The sequence below is a fragment of the Amblyraja radiata genome, chromosome 35 (assembly GCF_010909765.2).
Source record: "Amblyraja radiata isolate CabotCenter1 chromosome 35, sAmbRad1.1.pri, whole genome shotgun sequence".
Classification (NCBI taxonomy): Eukaryota; Metazoa; Chordata; class Chondrichthyes; order Rajiformes; family Rajidae; genus Amblyraja; species Amblyraja radiata.
This window is the reverse complement of record NC_045990.1, coordinates 3,462,202-3,488,582: the sequence shown is the minus strand read 5'-3', so window position 1 is coordinate 3,488,582 and position 26,381 is coordinate 3,462,202. Positions and strand designations below refer to the sequence as shown.

General features: G+C 44.4%; 1 protein-coding gene across 1 annotated transcript in view; it reads right to left on the bottom strand.

The window, feature by feature from the left end:
• The window catches only part of LOC116991846 (vascular cell adhesion protein 1-like), a 92,186-nt gene that overhangs the window by 57,880 nt on the left and 7,925 nt on the right, over nucleotides 1-26,381 (bottom strand). Inside the window, exons 5-6 of the mRNA XM_033050823.1 lie at nucleotides 25,069-25,353; nucleotides 1,143-1,418 (exon numbers count right to left, since the gene is read on the bottom strand). Of these exons, the coding sequence (XP_032906714.1) occupies nucleotides 1,143-1,418; nucleotides 25,069-25,353 (561 nt within the window). The remainder of the gene's footprint in view (nucleotides 1-1,142; nucleotides 1,419-25,068; nucleotides 25,354-26,381) is intronic.

Here is a 26,381-nt window from a genome sequence, read left to right as displayed (position 1 = left end):
TAGTGTTAGTGTGCAGGGATCGCTGGTCCTTATGTACTTGGTAGGCCGAAGGGCCTGTTTCTGCACTGTACCTCTAAACTAAACTAAACAAATCTAAATTGTAAGCAAGAACTTAAATGTTCTCTCCCCACAGATGCTGATTGGACTGCTGTGTTTCCAGTATTTCAGATTTAGTTTAATTCAGAGATGCAGCATGGAAACAGGCCCTTCAGCTTACTGACTCCACGCCGACCATCAATCACCCGTTCATATGAGTTCTCCGTCATCCCACTTTCTCATCCACTCCCTACACAATAATGGCAATTTACAGAGGCCAATTAACCCATCTATTCTACATTACATACTACATTATTTATTTTACATTTTCCTTGCTCTCCATTCCCCTTGTCCCGTTTCACACCTTTCACTTCCTTATCTATGTACCTCTCTCTCCCCTGTCATCAGTCTGAAGAAGAGACTCAACCCGAAACGTCACCCATTCCTTCTCTGAAGAGATACTGCCTGTTCCGCTGACTCACTCCAGCATTTTGTGTCTATCTTCAGTTTAAACCAGCATCTGCAGTTCCTTCCTACACATTCAGAGTTTGAGTTTAGTTTATTGTCACGTGTACCAAAGTACAGAGAGAAGCATTTGTTTTCTGCTGACTAGTCACCGGAAAGACTATACATGATATTCTGCAATGTTACCTATGTAACTAATTAATTAACATTTTAGAATAAGAGTTTTCGCTTATTATACACTGTGATCACAAGTTTTCAAGGCTTTTTGTTTAGTTTAGTTTAGGGAAACAGGCTCTTCAGTCCGCGCCAATCAGTGATCCCTGCACACTGGCACTATCCTACACACACTAGGGACAATTTACCGTTTTACCGAAGCCAATTAACCTACAAACCTGGAGTGTGGAAGGAAACCGGAGCACCCGGAGAAACCCCATGCAGGTTACGGGGAAAACCTACAAACTCGTAGTCAGGATGGAATCCATGTCTCTGGCGCTGTAAGGCAGCGACTCTACTGCTGCGCCACTGTGCTGTCCGGTTCTGCGTATTATTCTGCTATCAAATGGTTATAGAGTGATACAGAGTGGAAACAGGCCCTTCGGCCCAACTCTCCTACACCAGTTAGAATAAGAAATTACACTTACTGTACACAATGATCACTGTTTCGTTCTCAAACTGAGTATTGTTTTCAGATTTGCACGTTACACTGCAAAGCATTGGTAAATCCCACTTCTTCACAATTGGGATGTGGCATGTTTCCTGGTTGTTACCTTTAAGGCAGTATTTATTTAGCCCTGGTTTTAGTTCCATGTCCATAATAGGATCTAAACATGTGGTTCTGCAGGTCACATTCAAAGAGCCCCCGATTTCCACAGCTGGAGTGTCTGTGTTTATCTGAACCTCAAATCCATTCCCTTTCGCTGTCAGAGAAAAACAAAACATCACAATAAGTACAGAGATACAAAATCCATTTAAACAAAGGGCAAAATCAGGGTAATTGCTTGATCTAAAATAGTTATTTCTAATTACTCACAAACCAAAAAAATGTATTTTTTCTACGAATTATATAACTCCAGGAACTGGGAGTCGGTGTTAGAGACTGAGGTGATTCTTAACATTTCCTGGTGTTGAAGTAAAGGATGTTTCTGTTAAGCAAGTGTTGAATATACAGTAGAATAAAGAGTTTGACAACAGAGAAACGAATGAAGTGTTTTTACAAGGCGGAGCTCCATATCAACACTGTACACGCTATTTTTTTTTTTAAGATAGACACAAAATGCTGGACTAACCCAGCGAGTCAGGCAACATCTCTTGAGAAAAGGAAGAGGTGACGTTTCGGGTCGAGAACCTTCTGCAGACAGTCAGGAGAAAGGGAAACGAGAGATTTAGAATAAATGAATGAAAGATATGCAAAAAAAGTAACAATGATAAAGGAAACGGGCCATTGTTAATTCAGCGGCTCAGGCAGCGTGTGTGGAAGGAACAGACAGGCGGGACCCTTCAGGCAAAATGCATTCCAGGCAAACATTTAAATCACAAGAGAATCACATTTAAATTCTCTAAAAAACATGTTCAAACTTCCTTCCAGATGGAAAGCCGGTGATGTTTCTGACCCGCCGGGGCAGCGGGTCCCGGTTCCCGTGTGGAACAGGCATCACTGCCGGGGCTGGAGACGAGACCTCCCCCCTGTCCGTGATGCTCACTGCCCGGCGGCCCAGAGGCTGCAGTTTGGAGCCACACTGCCCCGGTCCACAGGTACACACTCACTCACTCACTCACACTCACACAATTACTCTCACACGAACATTCACACTCACTCTCTCTTTCACACATCCACACATACTCACTCACACACACTCACAAACACACTCACACACACCCTCTCACTCACACACACACACACTCACTTACACAAACACACTTACACACGTGCACTCACACACGCTCTCACAATCACACACTCACACAATTACACACACATTCATCACTCACACACGCACACTGACACACACATCTACTCTCTCGCACACTCATATATCCTCACTCACACACACTCATACACACTCACCCTCACGTACACACACACATTCCACACGCTCGCACACTTATGCACACACACTCACGCACGTGCACACTCACTCTCACATTCCCTCACAGACATGCTCACACTCACTCTCACACATACACGCACACACTAGCTGCTCCGGTGCTGGTAATGGCGTGATCACAGCGTCCCTGCGCCCCTCTCCCACTGCGTCCCTGCTTCACGCCACCAAAAATAAGCAATCGTCTGCTTTTGTAGCGTTGTTACAAAACCTACCATCAGCGGCGCTACAAATCTGCCACTGCCGGCGCGTGCGATTCCGGTGGCTTTGGGGTGGGATTAAAATGCAGGTTTATATTGGTTGTCGGAGACGGATTTCCTCGGGCATAAGCTGAGAGAAAGCAGGTCAGGGAGCGCTCGAGAGCTCGCTGGCCGAAAAAGTGTCCCCAGAGAGAGGCTAAAGTTGCCCAACCTGGAAAACTTGCAGGACTTAGGACTTCGAAGGTACACAAAATTGCTGGGGAAACTCAGCGGGTGCAGCAGCATCTATGGAGCGAAGGAAATAGGCGACGTTTCGGGCCGAAACCCTTCTTCAGACTCAAGGACTTAGGACTTGTTGAGGGGATTTAGCTGCGGGAGGTCGTTCGAGTCACTTCGGAGATTCTAGAGGCCCATGGCTTCAGAGAGCGGTGGGGCTGAGGGTGGTGGGTGGCAGACTGTAGGTAAGGAAAGGGGGGGGGGGGGGCTCTAAGAGAGAGGCATCGAGCGAAAGACCCGAAATGTCAGGAGACGAAGGAAGTAAAGTTAGGAGAACTAGAATTATTGAAGAATTCGTCGTGCTGTTTAAAGTTAAAGGAGTAAATCAAGGAGATGCAGGATTTAGAGCAGTGAATCCATTAAAAATTACCACCGCTTTGGAGAGCCAGATAGGCAGGGATTTTCAGGCTAAGATTCTGTATAATGGGATGTTAAGAGTTTGTTGCAAAGACAGAAAACAGTTTAATGATGCTAGGGGTGTGGGGAAATTGGTGGTCAAGGTGGAGAGTTTGGTCCCTAGAGGTGGCTTGTCTGAGAAGGAGATCTTAGAAAACGTTAAGGGGGTCCAGGTAATTGATGTTGTGAGATTTAAGAGTAGGAATGGAGTCAGGGACCCGCCGGTCCTGCTTACGTTCAAAGATGGAGTACTGCCACAGAGAATGTTTCTTGGGAGTATGGCGTATCAAGTGAGGGAGTACATTAAACCACCGTTGCGCTGTTATAACTGTCAGAGGTTTGGACATGTTGCTGGGTCTTGTCGGGGTAAAAGAAAGTGCGCAAAGTGCGGTGGAGATCATGTAATACAAAATTGCAAGGCAGAGGCTCCTAAGTGCCCTAACTGTGATGGGGATCATGCAGCAGGGTTTCGTGGTTGTGAGCGCTTTGTTCAGGCGAAGCGAGTGCAGGAAGTGAAGGATCAGAACAACGTGTCATATGCAGAGGCAGCTCAAAGGGTGGCTAGAGAACGCGGAGATGTGAGCGCTGGGACTAGAGTGGTGCTAGGAAGCCAGATCACTGTGCCAAACTTGCCGTCGGCTTTTCCATCTGACATGTTGATTTTTAATAAGGAGTCATTTCTGTCTTTTGTTTCTGATGTGCTGGTAGGAGCTAAGAAAGCAGCTAACCGGTCAGATATCATCAGGTTAGTGGTGGGGGCAGCTGAAAGGTTCCTCAGTGTAAAGCAGTTGCCAGAAAAGTTGCATCAATACATGACGGAGAGTCAGTGTATGGAGAGGTCACAGTTGTCGAGAGCTAGCAGTATGGAGTGTGTCAGTGAGGTGGATGATGGGGATCCTCATTAACACCATAATGTTTTATATACTTCAATGGAACGCCCGGAGTCTGATTGGAAACGGTCAAGAGTTAAAGAGATTTGTTGATGAATTTAAAGAAGCACCAGAACTAATATGTATCCAAGAGACATGGTTAAAGCCCTGTCTAGATTTTGTAATCCCAGGTTATGAATGTGTGCGATTAGATAGGTCTGATAGATCAGGTGGGGGTTGTGCAACTTTTGTTAAGACTGGGTTGCAGTATAGGAAAGTTGACATTAATTCTAATCTTGAGGTTTTGGCTGTGGAAGTTAGGAGCGGCCAGAATTCTATCACTGTGATAAATTATTATAACCCCTGTCAACCCTTGATATTGTCAGATTTTGATGAGATAATGGAGAAGGTAAGGTGTCCTGTTATATGGATTGGAGACTTTAATGCGCATAATCCTTTATGGGGTAGTGATCACAGGGATAAAAATGGTGTTATTGTTGAAGAATTTCTAGACAAGTATGAGTTGGTATTGTTAAATGATGGAAGGCCGTCTAGGTATAATATTGTGAGAAACACCTGCAGCCACATAGATTTATCAATTGCTTCATCAAATTTAGCAAGAATTGGTGAATGGGATGTAATGGATAGATATACACTGGGTAGTGATCATTATCCAATTTTATGTAGGTTTGGTAGGGATTTGAGGAGAGAAGTGGAAAAGAAAGTCCCTAGATATAACTTTTTTCAGGCCAAATGGGATAAATTCCAAGAGAAGGCTCAAAGTTTAGTTGGAGAGGTTAATAGTGAGGGTTCTGTAGATAGTTGGAATACTTCCATTAGTCTCATGATTCATGAGGCAGCTTGTTGTACTATTCCTGTGAAGCAGGAACCTAGGTCCCGTATGTCTGTTCCTTGGTGGAATAAAGAATGTGATGAAGCTGTAAGGAATAGGAATATAGCCTATCGAAAATTAAGAAAGTATCCAATTTTGGTCAATGCAATGGAGTACAAGCGGCTAAGGGCAGTAGCAAGACGAGTTGTAAAGGATGCAAAAAGGAATAGTTGGAGGAAGTTTTGTGGTACGCTAGGCCCGGAAACTCCAGTAAGGCATTTGTGGTCAGCTGTGCGTAGAATGTCAGGAGTATACAAAAGAAGTTTGTTACCAGTGTTGCAGAAGGGTGAGGTGGTAGCAGTCTCCAATAAGGAAAAAGCAGACATGTGTGTTGACAGTTTTCAAGCAGTGCATAGATCAGAGAGCATGGGAGTGGAGAGGTGTAGAAAGAGAACTGAGCTGATGGCAGTTAATCAGTGGAAGCTGGAGAGGAATTTAGTAAATGATAATACCTTTAATCTGTTTTTTACCATAAAAGAGTTGATGGATGCAATTATGTCTGGGGCAAATACCACCCCGGGGAGAGATAGGTTGTCGTATGAGTTATTTAAACATCTGGATGATATTGTACTTGATGAAATCTTAGCTTTGTTTAATACTGTGTGGGCAGAGGGTTATTTACCAAAGGAATGGAAACATGCAGTCGTGGTCCCTATTTTAAAACCAGGCAAAGAGGCATCTGACCCTAGTTCATATCGCCCTATAGCGCTCACAGCAGTGCTCTGTAAAATTATGGAGAGGATGGTAACCAACAGACTAGTTTATTTTTTAGAAACCAGAGGACTACTTGTTGATGTACAGAATGGCTTTAGGAATGGAAGGTCTACAATGGAGTCTGTATCAGTTTTGGATCAGGATATTAAAAGGGCATTTAGAAGCAAGGAAACAGTAGTGAGTGTATTCCTTGATATTGAGAAGGCATATGATTCTTTGTGGAAGGAGGGATTAATGATTAAAATTTTTGACTTGGGAGCCAGGGGACGAATGTTCAACTGGATTAAGGATTTTTTATTGAATAGAACAATACAAGTAATGGTTGGTAGTGTCAGCTCAGAGACTGTAGAAATAGAGAATGGAACCCCGCAGGGAAGTGTTATCAGTCCAGTTTTATTTAATATCATGATAAACGACATATTTTGTAAATTAGAGAGAGGATTTGGTCTGTCTTTGTTTGCAGATGACGGGGCCATCTGGAAAAGAGGTCGTAATGTAGAGTTTGTTTTAAAACAGATTCAAAGAGTGTTAGTGTCTGTAGAGGAATGGGGGAACACATGGGGCTTTAAAATCTCTGCCTCTAAGACTAAATATATGGTATTTGGTTTTAAAAGAAAGTTACCTAAGTTAGGGCTGTATATGTATGGGTCTCTATTGGAGAAGGTAAAGGTTTTTAAGTTTTTGGGTGTTTGGTTTGAAGAGCGTATGACTTGGGCTGTGCATGTAGGTAAAATTGTGTTGAAGTGTGGAAAAGTTCTGAATGTTATGAGAAGTCTGGTTGGGTGTGAGTGGGGGGCCAACAGGGAGACAATGCTGCTAATTTATCAGGCCATGATCAGATCTTCTCTTGACTATGGGTCTTTTGTGTATGGGTCTGCGTCTAAAACTGTTCTGGCTAGGCTAGATGTGTTGCAGGCAAAGGCTTTGAGGCTTTGCTGTGGAGCCTTCAGGACTTCCCCAGTCCCTGCCCTGATTGTTGAAATGGGAGAAATGCCCTTATGGTTAAGGCACATTAAGCTAGGGTTACATTACTGGGCTAAACTTTGTGGGTGTAATGATACCTTCCCAGCAAGGTGTTTGTTGCAAGAGGTTGATGATGGTAACAAATATAACACATTTTTTGTCATTATAAATCAGTGGGCTAAGAAGCTGGGTTTGGAACAAGGGGGTATTATAGAGCATACAATATGGCTACCTGTGCCCTATTGGGTTCTTCCTGAACTGTTTATTGAGCTTGCTTTTCTTCAGGAAAAAGATAAGCGCGAGGTGACTCCAAGAATAGTGGAATATCTTAATTCAATCAGTGAGAGCACTTTGATTGTTTTTACAGATGGATCTAAAGATCCAGTTAGTGGGAGAGCTGGGTTTGGAGTGTATGTGGAGCAGCTTGGGTTGAAGATTGGCCGGCGCATTTCTGATGGAAGCTCTGTTCTCACGACTGAATTAATGGCAATTCAATGGGCTCTATGGTGGATTGAGGAAGCCAGTTTTAGTGAAGTCATTATCTGTTCTGATTCTGCAGCTGCTCTTGAAACTTTAAGAGTAGGGAAATCTAAAGCCCGTCCTGACATTCTAAATGAAATCATGAGTGTGTTTTCTAGAATTGGGTTTGCGTGTAACATCACTTTTTGCTGGGTTCCCGGGCATGCTGGGGTGAGGGGGAATGAGCAGGTGGACCTCATAGCAAAGGAGAGTTTAAGAAGAGAAATAGATATCCATGTATTATTGGGGAGAGTGGAACTGAGAGAAATAATTAAAGAGGGCTTAACAAAAGAATGGCAGAGAGGATGGGAAATGAAAGTCAGGGGTAGACACTACTTTTCTATACAATCTGAAGTTAGGAAAATATGTTTCTGTACATCTTTGTCCCGTAGGGACTCAGTTAAACTGTGTAGATTGAGGTTGGGACACTGTGGGTTAAATTACTATTTGTGCATTGTAGGGAAACATGTTTCTGGCTTGTGTGAATGTGGGAGTAATGAGACAGTTAAGCATGTTTTCCTAGAATGTAAAAAGTACAGGGTAGAAAGAGAAGTATTGTTTGTTAGACTGACAGGACTTGGAGTTGAGGCTTTTTCTGTTTCATCTTTGTTTGGACACAGTGAGAAACATCAACTGATATCCAGGGCTGTTCTTCAATTCCTGCAAGTTACAGGACTGTATGTAAGGATTTAGTTCAAACTTTGACCTGTGGAGGGCAGTAATACGCTTAGCAGCGTCTACACTGCCGGAATCCTACAAGAAGAAGAAGCAGAAGAAGATTTCCTCGGGCTGCTAGCTGATGAAGAAACATCGTTCGCGCTTCCGTTCGCTTTAAAAAAAAAATTTGCTGCACGATTGCGTCGTAGGATTAATCTTAAATGCGACTAAATCCACACACGCATAGCCACAACTGCACAGGAACTTTTAAAATTGTAAATATATTAGTACCGGAAACAAACGGGAAGTAACAAACGGGGAAACGCACACGAACATTGCACAAATACACACACATCCAGAATCAGAGTTTTATAAGTATAGAGATTGGTACTGATTAGGGATGATCAGCCATGATCACATTGAATGGCGGTGCTGGCTCGAAGGGCCGAATGGCCTACTCCTGCACCTATTGTCTATAAACAATACATTTGAGCTTAGCATTAAGGTTAACAGGTGCATTGAGAATAGAATTATAAAATAAAAGGCACATCTGGTATTTCGTACAGGGAAATAATTAAAGGTGTTTGTTATATATACAAGACATGTGTTTATAGTCGTTTATAGTCACAAGGTTATAAAATGTCGACGAGGGAGAGGGATTTGGCTGCAAATGTGGCGGGCGGGGCGGTGAACGGGCATCAACAGCTGGAATAACGGGCATCAACAGCTGGAAATAACGGGTTCCCCCAATGCGTGGTATCGGGGGGGGGGCGGCATTCAGCGTCACACGCACATTAACCACCCCCCACACACACAGGGGGGGAGGGGGGGAGGGGGGAGGGGGGAGGGGTGAGAGGGGGGAGGGGGAGACGGGGTGGGGAGAGGGGAGAGGAGGGGGAAAGGGGGAGAGAGAGAAGGGGGAAGAGAGAGTGGGGAGAGAGAGAAAGGAGAGAGAGAGAAAGGGGAGAGAGAGAGAGAGAGAGAGGGGAGAGAGGGGGGGAGAGAGAGAGGTCGGACAGCTTTTGTGTTAAGTCATTGGAAAAGCAATAGGGAACAAGATGCTAATTTCCGAGTATGAAAATGGCCATAACTTTTTTAATACTGAAGATCTGAAAGTGAATTAGTTATCAAATTAAAGTTATTTTTATGCTTTATCTGATGGGATAAATTACATGCTTGATTTTTAAAATCTCAAAATTTTGTAACATTCCTACTTTTTGTTTGGACATTAATAAATGACAAGAAATCCCCCCCGCTGATTATTGAGCTCCGCTTAATAGCTCGGCCATGAAATAAAAACGCTACATGCCATGGGAGAATGCCATTTGATATGAGGATTGTACTAACTTGTTAACGTGAATACGAACAAGACGAGGTGAAGGTATCTCCCGCTTGAAGTGAGTGAAGAGACCATGACTGTGACCCTCGGCGCCTGCTGCCTCTCCGATCACCGCCCGTCCAAATGAACACAGTGCTCCCACAGCCCGCAAACAAAAATTCTGTAGACCAAAGATACTAGTAACTTTGCTGTACACTGCCCTTAACATCAGTGGAAGATTCACACTGGCTCTGATAATCAGCGCAATGGGTGTTACTCCCCACCCTTCTCATCCCCGCCTACATTCCGATCATAAAAATACACCATCGGCAGTTCCTTCCTTCACAGTACCCTACTCCTCTACTCCTGCCTCTCATCATAGTAAACCTCCCACATTCCCATCACTGTAACCCCCTCCCTACCCAGTCTCCCGTCACAGTAACAACTCCCCCCACCACCGCTGTTCCCCATCATAGTTCATACCTTCATAAGTTCTAGGAGCAGAAAAGACCCATCAAGTCTATTCCACCAATCGATCTTTGCTGATCTATCTCTCCCTCTCAACCCCATTCTCCTGCCTTCTCCCCATAACCCCTGACACTACTAAAGTATGCAGTAGGGTTTTTATAACAAATGTAAATGATTCTGTTCGTGTCTACATGATACCAAGTGTGCCAATTTACAATTCACCATTTTGTAAATCTTCTTTTCGTGTCTTTGAAGCTGGTTGGTTATATGACAGTTTCCCATTCCTTTACACAGTCCTTTGCGTTTTTATTGAACACTGCAAGATCCTTTGGGCTGCACTGGTTGGGTAGTAGGGGGCAGACAAGGCAGTGCTGCATTGTATGGTCCTCTTCTCCACATTCACAGGTGGTTTGGCCAGTTTCATAGCCCCATCTGGCCATGGCAGCTTTTGATCGCCCTGTTCCTGTTCTCAGGCGGTTGAGCGTCTTCCACTGGACCCATGGTGCTTCTGAGCCCGGAGGGAGGGCTTCAGAAGGAGGGATACCCATGTCAGTAGGAGGGGGGTCGTCCTCAAGCTTTTTTGTCCATAGTTGGAGTCTGGTTTCTTCCCGTGATGCTATTAGGGGCTGGACATGGCTGAGAAAGCTTCTCCTGGACTTCAGCCGTTGGGCCGGGGGTACACGTCCATAGAGGAGGTGGCGTTCATCACTGGTGGCCTTGGTCATCTCTACTCGGCTGGCGACTTCCCGTCTCACATCAGCAGGGGCAATGCCAGCGAGGAGGTGCAGGTTGTTTATGTTGGTGGGCTTGAAGCTGCCAGTGATTGAGCGGCAGGTGTTATTCAACGCTGGGTCTAGTTTCTTGGCATGGGATGATCTCTCCCAAACTTTACAAATTTGTAAATGATCGAGCCTTAATACTTCCTCTATATCGGTTGTTCCCACGTTGTTCCTAATTCTATTGAAGTTTCTGTTCTTTCATTTTGCAGCCCAGGGCATGACCCTTCCACATTCTCCGCCGATTCAGGGCTGACACAGTGGTAGAGAAGTTCCTGCAAACCCCTGCCCACGGCCCGCACCACAGAGTGGTAGTGAACGGATTCACAGCCTCACCTCCCCCTCCAGCACACGTTGTATCTGGGCAAACACAGAGACACCGTGAGTGACTTCCCCTCCAGAGGATGAGAAATGACTGGAAGGTCAGCTCTGGGCCATTGGTATAATTAGCTAAGATAAATAGTCATAGAGGCTTACAGCGTGGAAACAGGCCCTTCAGACCAACTTGCCCACACTGGCCAACATGTCCCATGTACCCTTGTCCCACCTGACTGCGTTTGACCTACAGTATATCCCTCTAAATCTGTCCTATCCATGTACCTCTTTAAATGTTCCAATAGTCCCTTCCTCAACTACCTCCTCTGGCAGCTCGTTCCATACACCTACCACCCTTTGTGACGGAGACCCCGGTTCGATCCTGACTACGGGTGCTGGTCTGTATGGTTTGTACGTTCTCCCCCATCACCGCATTCGGTTTCCTCCCACACACCAAAGATGGATAGGTTTGTATGTTAATTGGCTTGGTATGAATGTAAAATTGTCCCTAGTGTGTGGGATAATGTTAATGTGCGGGGATCGCTGGTCGGTGCGGACTCGGTAGGCCGAAGGGCCTGTTTCCGCACTGTATCTCTAAGCTAAACTAAAGTGAACTACAAACTACAAGGCTACAAACCAAGAGTCGGGAAGTGGGTGGAGACTCAATGGCTTTTTTTAAATGGAGACACGAGGAATTGCAGATGCTGGTTTGTACAGAAAGACACACGGTACTGGAGTAACTCAGAGGGTCATACATTTTTGGAGAACATGGATAGGTGATTTGGATCAGGCTGCTTCTTCGGACTGACAATAATCGAGTCGCTGTTCCATTTATTGAGATGGTTCACTACCATTGTTGTCAGCTGTGAGCAACTAACTCTGACATATCTCTTATCCTTACACCAGGAGGAAACAATTGAAGCTACCTCTTACCTGATTCTTCCCACGTGGTGTCTTTGATGATCCTCCTGCCTCCAACATTAGGACCTCTCTCCTAACTGGATGGATAGGACAAGTTTGGAGGGTTACGGGCAAAATGCAGGCAGGTGGGACGAGTGTAGCTGGGATATGTTGGCCGGTGTGGGCAAGTTGGGCCGAAGGGCCTGTTTCCACACTGTATCAGTCTATGACTCTAAATCCTTCCTTTAGTGTGGTGACCAGAACTGTATCTAGCACACCAGCTGTGATACAGTTAGGGAACTTGGGATGATGAGACATTAGATGTTTAGTTAAAATGAAAAAAGAAAATGAAAAGGTTCAGGAAGCTGAAAACAGACAAGGCCCATAAGGATTACAAATGGCGCAGAAAATAATTTAAGTACTTTGGGTGGCAAGGTAGCACAGCGATAGAGTTGCTGCCTCACAGCGCCAGAGATCTGGGTTCGATCCTGACTATGGGTGCTGTCTGTGCGGAGTTTGTACGTTCTTCCTGTGACCATGTGGATTTTCTCCAGGTGCTCTAGTTCCCTCCCACACTCCAAAGATATGCAAAGACATGCAGGTTTGTAGGTTAATTGGCTTCTCCGAATTATCCCTATAGTGTGAGATGCATTGAGATAACATACGTAAGTGGGATAACTTGGAACTAGTGTGCCGGTGATCAATGGTGGACTCGATGGGCTGGAGGGCCTATTTCCACATTGTATCTCTAGACTCTAAAGAAACTGGGAGTTATAAAGAGGCCAATAATAGTTGTAGACAAGTAGGATTAACAAGTATCCCTTCATCTTCTTGTGTTTGAGGTAGCAGAGGTTATGTAACGCCCTGCAGGCGCTGGAGCCAGTTCAATGTGCTGTTGTCGAGGGCCGTGAGGTCTACCCCTCCACCAGGGGTGCGGAGGACAGCACAGTCGAAAATGACGTGCTGCGCTGTTTGCTGGTCTGCTCCACACATGCAGGCTGCTGATGAACACAGCTCCCAGGAGTATCCCAATGCAGAGGGTTGGCAGGGGAAAGGTAGGTTCACTCAAGTACAAAGGAAGAAATGTACGTGTGGAGCCAGAGGAAGTGGGTGAGGTTATTTAGGAGTACTTTGCATCAGCATTTCACCAAGCAGAAGGATATGGATGACAGTGAGATTAGGGTGGGGAATCTTTATATAGACATGCAGCTTGGAAACATGCCACAGCCTCACAGAGAGACTTCAACTCCATTAGCCAAAAGATATAGTGTGCGGGTGATCAATGGTCGGCGTGGACTCGATGGGCCAAAGGGCCTATTTCCGTGCTGCATCTCCAGTCATACAACATGGAAGCAGGCTCTTTGTCTAACTAATGCATGACAACCAAGATGCCCCATCAATGCTAGTCCTATTTGTCCATGTTTGGCACATATTCCACTAAACTTTCCATATTCAGGTACTCATCCAGTATATTTATATTAAGAAAAATATGTTGGGTCTTTTGAAAAACATTAAAGTGGATAAGTTCTTGGAGCCTGATAGGATCTATCCGGTGATTCTGAGGGAAGCAAGTGATTGCTGGGGTCATGACAGAGATGGACAGAATGCTGGAGTAACTCAGCGGGTCGGGCAGCATGTCTGGAGAACATGGATAGGTGGCGTTTTGAATCAGGCTCCTTTTGTGTCTCGACCTAAACTATCACCTAACCATGTTCTCCAGAGATGTTGCCACATCTGTTGAGTTACTCCAGCACTTTGTGTCATGTTGTACATTAACCAGCATCTGCAGTTCTTTGTCTCTACACTATGACAGAGATTCTTTGTTTTCTCTTTAGCCACAAAGTGCCAGAAGATTGGGGACTGTCACCTATCCATGTTCTCCAGAGATGCTGCCTGACCCGCTGAGTTACTCCAGCACTCTGTGAAACGTCACCTATCCATGTTCTCCACAGATGCTGCCTGACCCGCTGAGTTACTCCAGCACTCTGTGAAACGTCACCTATCCATGTTCTCCACAGATGCTGCCTGACCCGCTGAGTTACTCCAGCACTCTGTGAAACGTCACCTATCCATGTTCTCCACAGATGCTGCCTGACCCGCTGAGTTACTCCAGCACTCTGTGTCTAAACCAAGAATCTTTGAGCCATTTCCAATTACACTGGAAGATAGCCAATGGCTTTGAATTTAACTGTAAACAGGATAATTTAACAGTCTAAATTATCTTGAATTGAAAGAATGTCATGTTGTTCTGACTGATTTTCATCAAAATGCTTGAATGGACTCATTCTTCCCTCGTCAAAAAAACTAAAGATGCAGGAATTGGGAGGAGCATTCCCAAATGGGATGTGCAGTGAAAAATATGAGGTCATCCACTTTAGAGCACAAAATCTAAAAGGAGGGTATTTTGGGTGTTCACAAGCATGTACATGTCCATGTACACATCACCTTGCAGACACAGCGAACAATTAGGAAGACAAATGATTTGTTGCCTTTAATTATGAGAGTATTTGTAAAAAAGTAAAGCAGTTTTGCCTGCACATCTCCACTCCATACCAAGCCAGAGTCGCAGCTTATTCACACAGGTTCACGTCGATCGTTGCAAGCCTTGTACACTGTAAACAGCTACACAGTGGAATCGGAAGAATCACTGATCACAACACATCCCCTCCACCCCCAACAAGCTCAATGCATTGCATGTGTATGAAGGAACTGTAGATGCTGGTTTAAACCAAAGATAGACACAAAATGATGGAGTAACTCAGTGCTGGACCCGAAACATCACCTATTTGTTTACGCAGAGATGCTGCCTGTCCAGCTGGTCTAAGATTATGTTGGCTGGTTTCCCAAGGCAGTGTGTTTATCTGGAGTCACTGGTGGGTGGGGGAGGTGGGGAGAGGCCGGTTTGTGAGAGGCACAGAGCTGTAATCACATTTCGGCAGTTTCTTGCAAACTTGGGCAGAGCAGATGCCATGCATCTGATTAGGATACTTTGTGTGCTACGTCTATAGAAATTAGTAAGAGTCATTGGAGATATGTCAAAATTCCTTGGCCTTCTCAGGAAGTAGAGGCGTCTGTGTGCTTTGTTGGCTGTTGCATCAATGTGGTGAGACCAGGACAAGTGGTTGGTGATATTTACCTCAAGAAACCGATCGCTCTTGGCCACCTCCTCCTCAGCATTGATGGCACGGTCTGGGATGTGTGCTCCACCCCATTCCCTGAAGTCAATAACCAGCTTCCTTGCTTTACTGACATTGAGGGAGAGGTTGTTGGCATCCTCTTGTTCCTAGAGTCGTTTGCAACCTGGCCCACTGTGGTGTCAGAGCAGAATGTGGCCACACAGTCACGAGTGCAAAGGGAGTATAGAAAGCGGCTGAGACCACAACCTTGTGGGACACCAGTTTCGAGCATGTTGTGTAGGAAAATCTCTGGAGAAAACCCCAGAGATAGGATTTACTCACTCTTGATGTGAATTTATAAGGAGAACCTGCAAGGTTTTGTAGCAACTGACCCCAAGATCCCTCCGAGAGTCTGGGGAAGGGTCTTTACGAGAAGTGGTGATCCCAAGGTTGGAATCAAGCATTTAATTGCAGAGGAGGTTGCTGAGATATAGGTCCAGAAGATTGGTTGTTGGAGCTATGGTCAATAAATAGGGGGTGGGGGGACCATAATAATCTTCTTAAAGCAGACAGAAAACTCAGGGTGGAGTAGGGGGAGGTTAAAGATGTCCTCCAGTAGTTTAGATTTGTTTATTGTCACGTGTTCCGAGGTGAGGACAAGAAAATAGGTTGGAGGTCACGTTACATTGATGATATTTGGGGTCTGCAAAGGGATATACAGTAGATAGGTTGAGTGCATGAGCAAAAACTTGGCAAATGGAATTTAAGCACTTCAGCAAAAGGAATCTAAAAGCAGACTATTATCTACATGGACACAAAAGCTGGACTAATCAGCGGATCTGACAGCATCTCTGGAGAAAAGGAAGAGGTGGTGTTTTGGGACTTTGGTTTAAAGCAGCATCTTCGGTTCCTTCCTACACATATTATCTACATGGTGCAGGTTTGGAGATGAGTGGTGTAGAGAGAGCTGTAGTTTTGAAATAAAATGCGGAAACAGGCCCTTCGGCCCACTGAGTTTGTGCCGACCAGCGATCCTCATGTACTAACACTATCCAACACACACTATGGAAAATTTACAATGATACCAAGCCAATTAACCTACAAACCTGTACGTCTTTGGAGTGTGTGAGGAAACCAGAGATCCCGGAGAAAACCCACGCGGGTCACAGGGAGAACGCACAAACTCCGTACAACAAGCACCCATAGTCAGGATTGTACCCGGGTCTCTGGCCCTGTAAGGCAGCAACTCTACCGCTGCGCCACCCTGCCACCCGATGAATTGTCCTTGTATGAATTGCACAAAGTCAGCTGGCAAATGGTTTGGAAGGTAAATGGCATATTGGTAATAATAGCATCGACCTGGAGTTCAAGAATAGGGAGCAATTGTTTCAATTGTACTGGGCTGTGGTGAGGCCACTCCTGTAGACTGGAAGGTGATAAATGTTTTATGAATCATGGAATTGAGGTGCTGCCTAACCCCCTGAGTTACTCCAACACTTTTTTTTGTAAATTAACCAATTAATCTACAAATCTGCCAATTGATTAACTTGTTTTCTTTCATTCTCAGTTCTGATAAAGGCTCTTTGACTTTGATTTTTATTTGGAACTCTTTTATGTTGCCTTGTCTTTAACTTTCAAGAGCTGGCAAGAGCTGGTTCTGCCACCATTGAGGTTGTGAATGCACATAAAACCTCCCTCTCACATTATTGGATTTGAATGAGAATGTGCAAGGCATGATTTGTATGTTTGCAGATGACACTAACATAGTTGGTATAGTAAACGCATGAAGATGTTCTTTGAGAATTACAGCAGCATCTTGGCAAACTGGGCAAGTGGGCTGAGGAATGACGAATGAATATAATCCAGATCATTGTGAGGTGTTGCAATTTGGGAATTCAACGCATGGCAGAATCTTTGCAGTGAATGGTGGGGTCCTGTGAAGTGTTCGAGAGCCAAGGGATCTAGGAGTACAAGTGCTTTGTTCTCTGACAGCAGTGTAACATATGAGTTCATGTGATAGCAGCAGAATAAGGCCATTCGGCCCATCAGCTCTACTCTGCCATCCAATCATGGCTGATCTATCTCTCCCTCTTAACTGCATTCACCTGCCTTCTCCCCATAATCCTTGACACCCGTACTTACCAAGAATCTATCTATCTCTGGCTTAAAAATATCTATTGACGACCACCACAGCCTCTGTGGCATTGAATGCCACAGATTCACACCCTCTGACTAAAGATAGGGTGGTGAAGAAAGCTTTGGGTACATTGGCCTGCGTCAGAGAATTGAGTACAAAAGTTGGGATGTTATGTTACAGTTGTACAAGATATTAGTCTCGCCACCCTTATTGTGTTCCGTGTTGGCCCTGCTAACGAAAGATGGCGTGAAGCTGAAAAGACTTACAAAGATGCTGCCAGGATTGAAGCATCTGAGCTGAAGTTGAGCAAACTAGGGCCTTCTTATTCCTTAGAGTGCAAGAGGCTAACATTTATGAGGGCTTAATATTATTAAACTGATCTGAGTCAGGGAGACGGACTATCTGAAATGTCAACTATCCACGTTCTCCAGGGATACTGCCTGACCTGTTGAGTTACTCCAGCACTTTGTGTCCTTCCATGAGCAGACTCAGTCTCTGATCTGATGACCACACAGTGACTTCCTTCTGTTATCAGTAAAGTTTACTGTTTCAGCATTCAACAACTGAAAATAGTATCCTAAACCTCCTATGGTTTAATTGCTCTCTCTGCTGGACAATATGCTTCAATACAGGTTGCTGTAAAATACTTTGTTGAACGTCCCATTGCGGTAGTTGGATGGATTGGGACCATGAAGCTTAGATCAGGGTAACAATGGAGAGATGGGGTGGGGATGGAGTGGTGAGGTAGGGTTGAATCATTCGTGGCTACAGGGAGAGTAGGTCATGTTTGCTGCTGGGGCTAGATGGCTGTAATTAGCTGCTGACTATGGAGGGGGACTGGGATAGAGTTGCCATGAGGTGCAGAGTGGCGCAGTGGTAGAGTTGCTGCCTTACAGCATCAGAGACCCGGGTTCAATCCTGACCACGGGTGCTTGTCTGTACGGAGTTTGTACGTTCTCCCAGTGACCGTGTGGGTTTTCTCCAGGTGCTCCGGTTTCCTCACGCACTCTAAAGACGTGAAGGTTGGTAGGTTAATTGGCTTCTATAAATTGTCCCTGGTGTGTAGGATAGAAGTAGTGTGGGGTAATCATTGGTCAGCATGGACACGATGGCCAAAGGGCCTGTTTCCGCGCTGTATCTCTAAAGTAAAGTCTAAAGTGTAAAAGGTAAGGTTTAGCTTAAAGATCATCAGTTAATGTCAGTTCCCAGCTAAAGCCCACTCCAATTGTCCAGGCATCTCTATGGGTTACCACATCTTACACGTGAAGGATCTGGAAGAAAGACTCTGTACTTTGGAAACCACATGATTTAATTTTTGATAAAGTTTTATCAGGTAGCCCACAAAAACATTATATCACATGGAACAATCTGGCCAGTATATTTCAGTTGGAAATCGTTTAAACATTTCTGGATGACAAGCCTAACGCCTACGTTGGTCATCATCAGTGTATGGTTTTGGAACTAAAATGATTACTACGCACCTTTCAGCGAGAGTTCAAGTTTAAGTTCACATTTATTGCCACATGCACCAGTTAAGGTACAGTGGAATTTGATTTACCATGCAGCCACACAATCAAAATGAGCACAATACACAATAGAATACAACATGAACATCCACCACAGTGGAATCAACATTCTTCACTGTGGTGGAAGGCAATAACGTTCAGTCAGTCTTCCTTCTTTGTTCATCCGTGATCGGGGCCATGAACCCTCCGCAGTTGCCTCTACGGACGGCCCGATGTACAGGCCGTCTCGTCGGGATGATCGAACCTCCGACTTCTTCAGTTATCCTTATGTTGTGTAATATCTCAACCCTCTCACGCCCAGCTGACCTGACTCGCATGTTGCTGCTAGTGTTCTTGCCTAAGGGGAAGGAGTTTTACTCTTGTGATTGAAAGTGAATGTTCACCTATTAATTTCCGTTATTTAATTCAATGTCAAATACCAATAGATAGAAACACATCGACAACTCAGAAGGTATAAAATAAACTTGAATGCCACATTTGAATCCTCTCAATAAATGCTGCTTTTCTGAGTTTGAGTGTGTTTAGTTTATTATTAGACTATCTTTGATCGGACTTTACTGGCTTTATCTTGCACTAAACGTCATTCACATTATTCCCTTCATCGTGTATCTGTACACTGTGGACGGCACGTTTGTAATCATGTATTGTCTTTCCACTGACTGGTTAGCACGTGACAAAGGCTTTTCTCGGTACACGTGACATTAGACTAAACTCTAGCCTGGTAGGAATGTAGCCAGCCTGTGTTTAAAAGTCTGTACACTTTGGTTATATTTTCATCCCATTAAAGTTAGCCCACCTCTAGCAATAGTGATATCGCTGAGAGAACCAGCGTAATGTGTGGTGTTTGTGTTGGACACTCACACAATGCACTGGCTGAGACATGGAGGTCACGGGGAGAAGGTACAAACTCCATACAGACATTACCCGTAATCAGGATCGAACTTGGATCTCTGGGCTGTGAGGTAGCAACTCTACCGCTGCGCCACCATGCCACCCCTAAATGTAGATGACAAGCGGTGTGGGTGAAGGACATGTCCACGGGGTCGAGGGCAAGCCGCCAAATTAGATCCAAAAGTGACTTGGTATGAGGAGATACATGGGTGATGAAGAGTGTGGGCTTTGTTGATGGAAGCACATGACCAGTGATGTACCACAGGGACTAGTGCTGACATTCTATACATGAACAGCTTGGATATGAATGTAGGAAGTGTGAGGAGTCAGCTTGCAGATGAGGTGTTGTTGAATAGGCTGAAGGATGATATAGATGGGCCGAGCTTCTATACCATGTAAGGAGTTATCGTCTATTCCTGGAATCATAGCTTCTGTAGGAGTAGGGGTCATAGGTTCCAACTGAAGGAACTTGATGTAGTTGAGCTGATTGACCACAGAAGCAATGAGTGGCAGGTTCTGTTGCAGTGTTAAATATACACTCCTGAGATGTAGGAAAACTTTAGCAGAGGACAGTATGTGCGGAGACTTCTAGAGGTGTACCATAGATCATATAGAGGTATACAAAATCATGAGAGGAATAGATTGGGTAGATGCACAGAGTCTTGCCCAGAGTAGGGAAATCGAGGACCAGAGAACATAGGTTCAAGGTGAAGGGGTAAAGATTTAATAGGAATCCAAGGGGTGACTTTTTCACTCAGGTGGTGGGTTTATGGAACAAGCTGCCAGAGGAGGTAGTTGCGACTGGGACTATCCCATCGTTTAAGAAACCGTTAGACAGGACAGGACATTGATAGGACAGGTTTGGAGGGATATGGACCAAGCGCAGGCTAGTGGGACTAGTGTAGCTGGGACATTGTTGGCCGGTGTGGGCAAGTTGGGCCGAAGGGCCTGTTTCCACAGTATCACTCTATGACTGTGGCCAATGCTGTGAGAAAACAGCTGTAGTTACTTTCAATGCCAACACTGGTGTGAATAGGTTCTTTTTTCCAACATTTGTATTTAATATTGCTTCACCAATAAGCTATATTTTATTCAAAAATATATTCTGTTTACTTGTACAAGTGTATCACTAGAAACAGACCTTGTTATATCATTACCTACATCTTCACTTAGTGGTTACAAATATGAGTAGCATCGTTGGAAAAATTGTCTTGACAAGAAATGGCTTTAGGCTGTACATGCAGTGAAATACACAGTATGTATTCAGGAACCAGCGGCAACAATAGTCTAATATATGACTGTGAAATTAATGCTATAACAGGCACAATATAATACATTCTAAACAATTTGCTTGAGTCTACAGTTAACATCAGGAGGCCCAACCTGTGAAAAGTGCTAGCCTGATTATCGGGGTATTGCTGAAATGGGGGGAGTCAAAAATGGATCGAGGAGTTAGAATTGAATTAGCATGAAAAGTAAGTAAGAAAGAGAAAAAGGTAAACACTACAACTTGTGCAAGTAGACAAGAGGCTACCACTGTGTAACATTCGGGTACGGTACTGGTGAGGACACGTCTGTCACTGTATAACACTGGGGTACTGTAACGGAGGGGACACGTCTGTAACTGTGTAACACTGGGATACAGCACTGGCGGGGACAGGTCCGTCACCGTGTAACACTGGGGTACTGTAATGGTGGGGACGGGTCTGTACCTGTACAACACTGGGGTACAGTACCGGTGGGGATGGGTCAGTCAACGTGTAACCCTGGGGTACATTACTGATGGGGACAGGTCCGTCACTGTGTAACACTGGGGTACAGTACTGATGGGGATAACTCTGTCACTGGGGTACAATACTGATGGGGATAGGTCCGTCATTGTGTAACACTAGGGTGCAAACCTGTCATGTATAATACTGGAATACAGTATTCTAGAGCACTAAGTGCAATTCCACTGATTACTCTAGCAGAGAGATCATTTGACTTACTCTCACGAGTGGAAATCAGGATGAATAAGAGTTTGTAAATGGACATGAATGAATACTGAGTATTGTGTAGTTGGAGGAGGTTACAGGGATAGGAAGGGATGAGAGTATGGCAATAATTAAACAAGAGGAATAGAAGACAGGCACAAAAAGCTGGAGTAACTCAGAGGGTCAGGCAGCATCTCTGGAGTAAAGAAATAGGTGACGTTTCGAGTTGAAACCCTTCTTCAAACTGAAGAATGGTCTCGACCCAAAACATCACCTAGTCCATTTCTTCAGAGATGCTGCCTGACCCGCTTAGTTACTCCAGCCTTTTGTGTCTGTCTACGGTTTAAACCAGCATCTGCAGTTCCTCCCTAGACAAGAGGGTGAGAATACAGGAAAAGGCATCGACTCACATTTTATCCATTTATGACAATTTTTTATCAGACAACATTCACGTAATTTAAACAAGTAGTTCACCTTGGAAAGATTATTGCACCAAGTGTGTGATCCAATGTCCATTCCCATCAATGGGAAGAAAAGTCGCATGGCTCTGATGTTCTCGGTGCTGAGCTGGCTTTGTTGCCAGCGTTCTGGTATCAGTTCAGAGTTTGACAAATGGACACAAAACGACCCAAAATTCAGAACATTCCTGAGAATGAACTGTTGTTACATTTCCTAGAGTAAGTGCCATCAGTCGACTGTAACATTACAATCAGGAGCCGCCTCAGTAACAATATTCAGACATTTGTTGTGATATGTCCGTCTAACTCACAGGTGTAATACAACTATTATTATTTGGTCCAGTCTGTGAGTTATTGTCATTGCCGTTTGAAATCACTTCCTGCAAAGGAAAAATGTCCAGAGGTTCATTCACACGAGGGATTTCTTGGTTTTTGCGGGGTGTTGGATACAGCACATTATATTCTCCTGTTTTCCGAGCTCTGTCGATCAGGCAATAGATGCATGTTATTGCTATTGCTATTGCTATGATTAGCCCCACAACTATTAGAAATATGAAGATGATCACCCATGACGATTCTTCACCTGTGGATAATTCACAAAAACCATTACACAATCATCATCCATTCTGAGCAAATACATCTACTGTAAAACTACAGATCCTTTCTTTCCAAAATCCATGAATTTTGCCTGCACTCATTTGCAGGTATAATTTACTTATAATCTCCCGAATTACTATCTACCTCATCGGGGACCCTCGGACTATCTTTGATCGGACTTTACTGGTTTACCTTGCACTAAACGTTATTCCCTTATCATGTATCATGTATCTGTACACTGTGAACGGCTCGATTGTAATCATGTATTGTCTTTCCACTGGCTGGTTAGCACACAACAAAAGCTTTTCACTGTACCTCAGTTACATGTGACAATAAACTAAACTAAACCAATGTTTTCTCATTATATTTATAAACACATTGTGCGTACGAATGGCATAGCATGCTACTCGACGGCCAATGAAATATTTTTTGAAGAATAAAGTCCATTTTCATTTAGCTTAGTTTAGCAATTCAGTGTGGAAACAGGCTCTTCGGCCCACTGAGTCCATGCCGACCATCAATAACCCATTCACATTAGTTCAATGTTATCCCACTAACTGGAGATACCAGAGAAAACGTACACAGGTCACGGGGAGAATGTACAAACTCCGTACAGACAGCACCCGTAGTCAGAATCGAACCCGGGTCTTTGGTGGTGTAAGGCAGCAACTCTACCGCTGCGCCACCGTGCCGCCCGCATGTTCTAATGCCTTGTCAGCAAGGTGGCACCTCAGAGACTCATTGCCACTATTCACCAAAAGCAAATTGGGCGATGCTTTGTAGAGCACATCTGTTTAACCCAGATGGGAAACTCTGAACTTTTGGTATCCTGTCACTACGGTTCTCCATCCCAGGCAGCATCCCTGGAGAACATGGAGAGGTGACGTTTTGGGTCGGGACCCTTCTTCAGACAAGGGCAAACATTTGAGTGTCCAGAAATTGACCAAGGCTCATTTTTCTACCTGCCGTTATTTCATTATTTTGGTGTTACTATTTATGGGTTAATCAGAAACAAAAGGTGTGAAGTCACAGAATATTCTCAAGAGTTCTCAGAACTGGGCTTTTATTGCAGACTACCGGAAGTTTCCTTGTGTTAATTATCTGCTAAGCATGTTTGGTGTAGACACTGGGGATGCTGAGGGTTATGACAAGGCAAAGATTGCTTCAACAAAGGCTTGGTGGACAAACAGACTCCTTTACATTAGACTGAGATTGGTCAGTCTAACATAAAGTCGTACGGCTGGTACGAGATTAGTAGTTCAAGTCCCAAACACCAGGATATTCCAGGGACACAAAGATATTCCATGGAAATACTGGCAAAGAATCTCTGAGGTGCCACATTATTTTTTAGTATGGCTGTATGGTAATTCACCTATCACTGTACCTTAATTGGTACATGTGACAATAAACAGACCTTTGAACCATTGAAGATTAACGACTGTATCCTTCATGTCTATGGTTGGCATTGTGAGTTGCATTTAGAACAGTAAATGATGCGTTGTGCAATATTAATGCCTATTCTGCATTGCATGCACCCTGAAGAAGAGTCAGAGTATTGCAGTAGCTCAGCGGGTCAGGCAGTATCTCAGGAGTGGCCTATCCATGGTCTGAGATGCTGCTTGACCCGTTGAGTTGCTCCAGCACTCCGTGTTCTCGTCTGTAAACCAGATCCTTGTTGAAAGGTTTCGACCCGAAACGTCACCCATTCCTTCTCTCCAGAGATGCTGCCTGTCCCACTCAGTTACTCCAGCATTTTGTGTCTATCTTCGGTTTAAACCAGCATCTGCAGTTCCTTCCTACACACTCCTTGTTTCTACATTGGAAGCATCCTGTTTTTTGAAGAGAACCACGAGAAAGCATGCAGTTCCGAGCAGATCCACTAGGCGGCAATGCAATACGTTCCTACACCCATTGGTTATAGCGGTCTTTGTTGCATTCACGAAACAGCCTTTTCAATCCATGTACTGAGGCCATTTATTCCCTGTGATCCTCACCTGATAGAAAATGTACATTATTCCCTTCAAGATTAATTATAATTCTGCATTCCCAATATTCCCACCCTGAACAGGTAGATGTGAACAGAGAGTCTACAAGTTACAGTTGCAATGGTTCTAGAATACCATCTTTATATCTTAGTTTAGTTTAGTTTAGTTTAGAGATACAGCACGGAAACGTGCTCTTGGGCCCACCGAGTCCGCACCGACCAGCGGTTCCTAACACTAACACTATCCTACACACACTAGATACAATTTACAATTATACCAAGCCAATTAACCTACAAAACTACGTCTTTGGAGTGTGGGAGGAAACCGTAGAACCCCGAGAAAACACATGCAGTTCACGGGGAGCATGTAAAGCTGCATATAGACAAGCACCCCGTAGACAGGGTCGAACCCGGGTCTCTGGGGCTGTAAGGCAGCAACTCTACCGCTGCGAAATCATCCCACCTCATTCATGATTGAAAGGCAGAGCAGACTCGATGGCACCAATGTAAAGTTACTTACTTTGCACATTGAGTGTGATATTCTGTTGCTTAACAATGGGTTCAGAGTGATTTTGGAGTGTCAGTTTAGCCTCACAAGTCAACTGCTGTCCATTCAACTCCATCTTTGGATGCAAAGTGTGGTAGATAGTGTGCTCTGTACTGGATGATTCGCTTGGCAAAGACTTATTTCCATTCTTCAGTGTAAGTTGAAGTTCTCCCGAGACATTAAACACACTGCAGGTAATATTCACCGGTTTTCCCTCAACGATGGTCAGTGATGCTTGGATTACAGGTTCGGAGAAAACTGCAACAACAGAAAAATATTGTTAGAATCCCTATCAAAGCTTAGAGCAGCACGGTGGCGCGGCAGTAGATTTTAATGTTCAAGTTCAAGTGAGTTTATTGTCATGTGTCCCTGTATAGGACAATGAAATTCTTGCTTTGCTTCAGCACACAGAACATAGTAGGCATTTACTACAGAACAGATCGGTGTGTCCATATTGTATTGTATTGTATTGTATTCAAATTTATTGTCATTGTCTCAATTAGAGACAACGAAATGAATTTTCCTTACAGGCAGTATCATAAAAATAAATAAATAATAAATAATAAAACATATTAAAAATAAAATTGAATTAAAAAAAAGAAAAGCACAAACACAGAAAGTCCACGACACAACATAACACAGTGGCACCAAGGTGAGGAAGGCACCATAGTCCAGCCAGCCTCCCCTCCGATCTTCCCAGATGTTCATCCGTGGTCTGGGCCTTCCGAGCACCCGCAGTCACCGCACCGGGCGGCCCGATGTTCAGGCCCTCACGCCGGGCTGGTGTGGACTATGGTGCCTTCCTCACCTTGGTGCCATGGCATATACCATGATATAAATATATACACACATGAATAAATAAACTGATAAAGTGCAAATAACAGATAATGGGTTATTAATGTTCAGAGTTTTGTCCGAGCCAGGTTTAATAGCCTGATGGCTGTGGGGTAGTAGCTATTCCTGAACCTGTTGTTGCAGTCTTCAGGCTCCTGTACCTTCTACCTGAAGGTAGCAGGGAGATGAGTGTGTGGCCAGGATGGTGTGGGTCTTTGATGATACTGCCAGCATTTTTGAGGCAGCGACTGCGATAAATCCCCTCGATGGAAGGAAGGTCAGAGCCGATGATGGACTGGGCAGTGTTTACTAATTTTTGTAGTCTTTTCCTCTCCAGGGCGCTCAAATTGCTGAACCAAGCCACGATGCAACCGGTCAGCATGCTCTCACCTTATGTAATCGCCTTATAGTAGTGTCAAAGACCTAGGTTCGATCTTGACTATGGGTGCTGT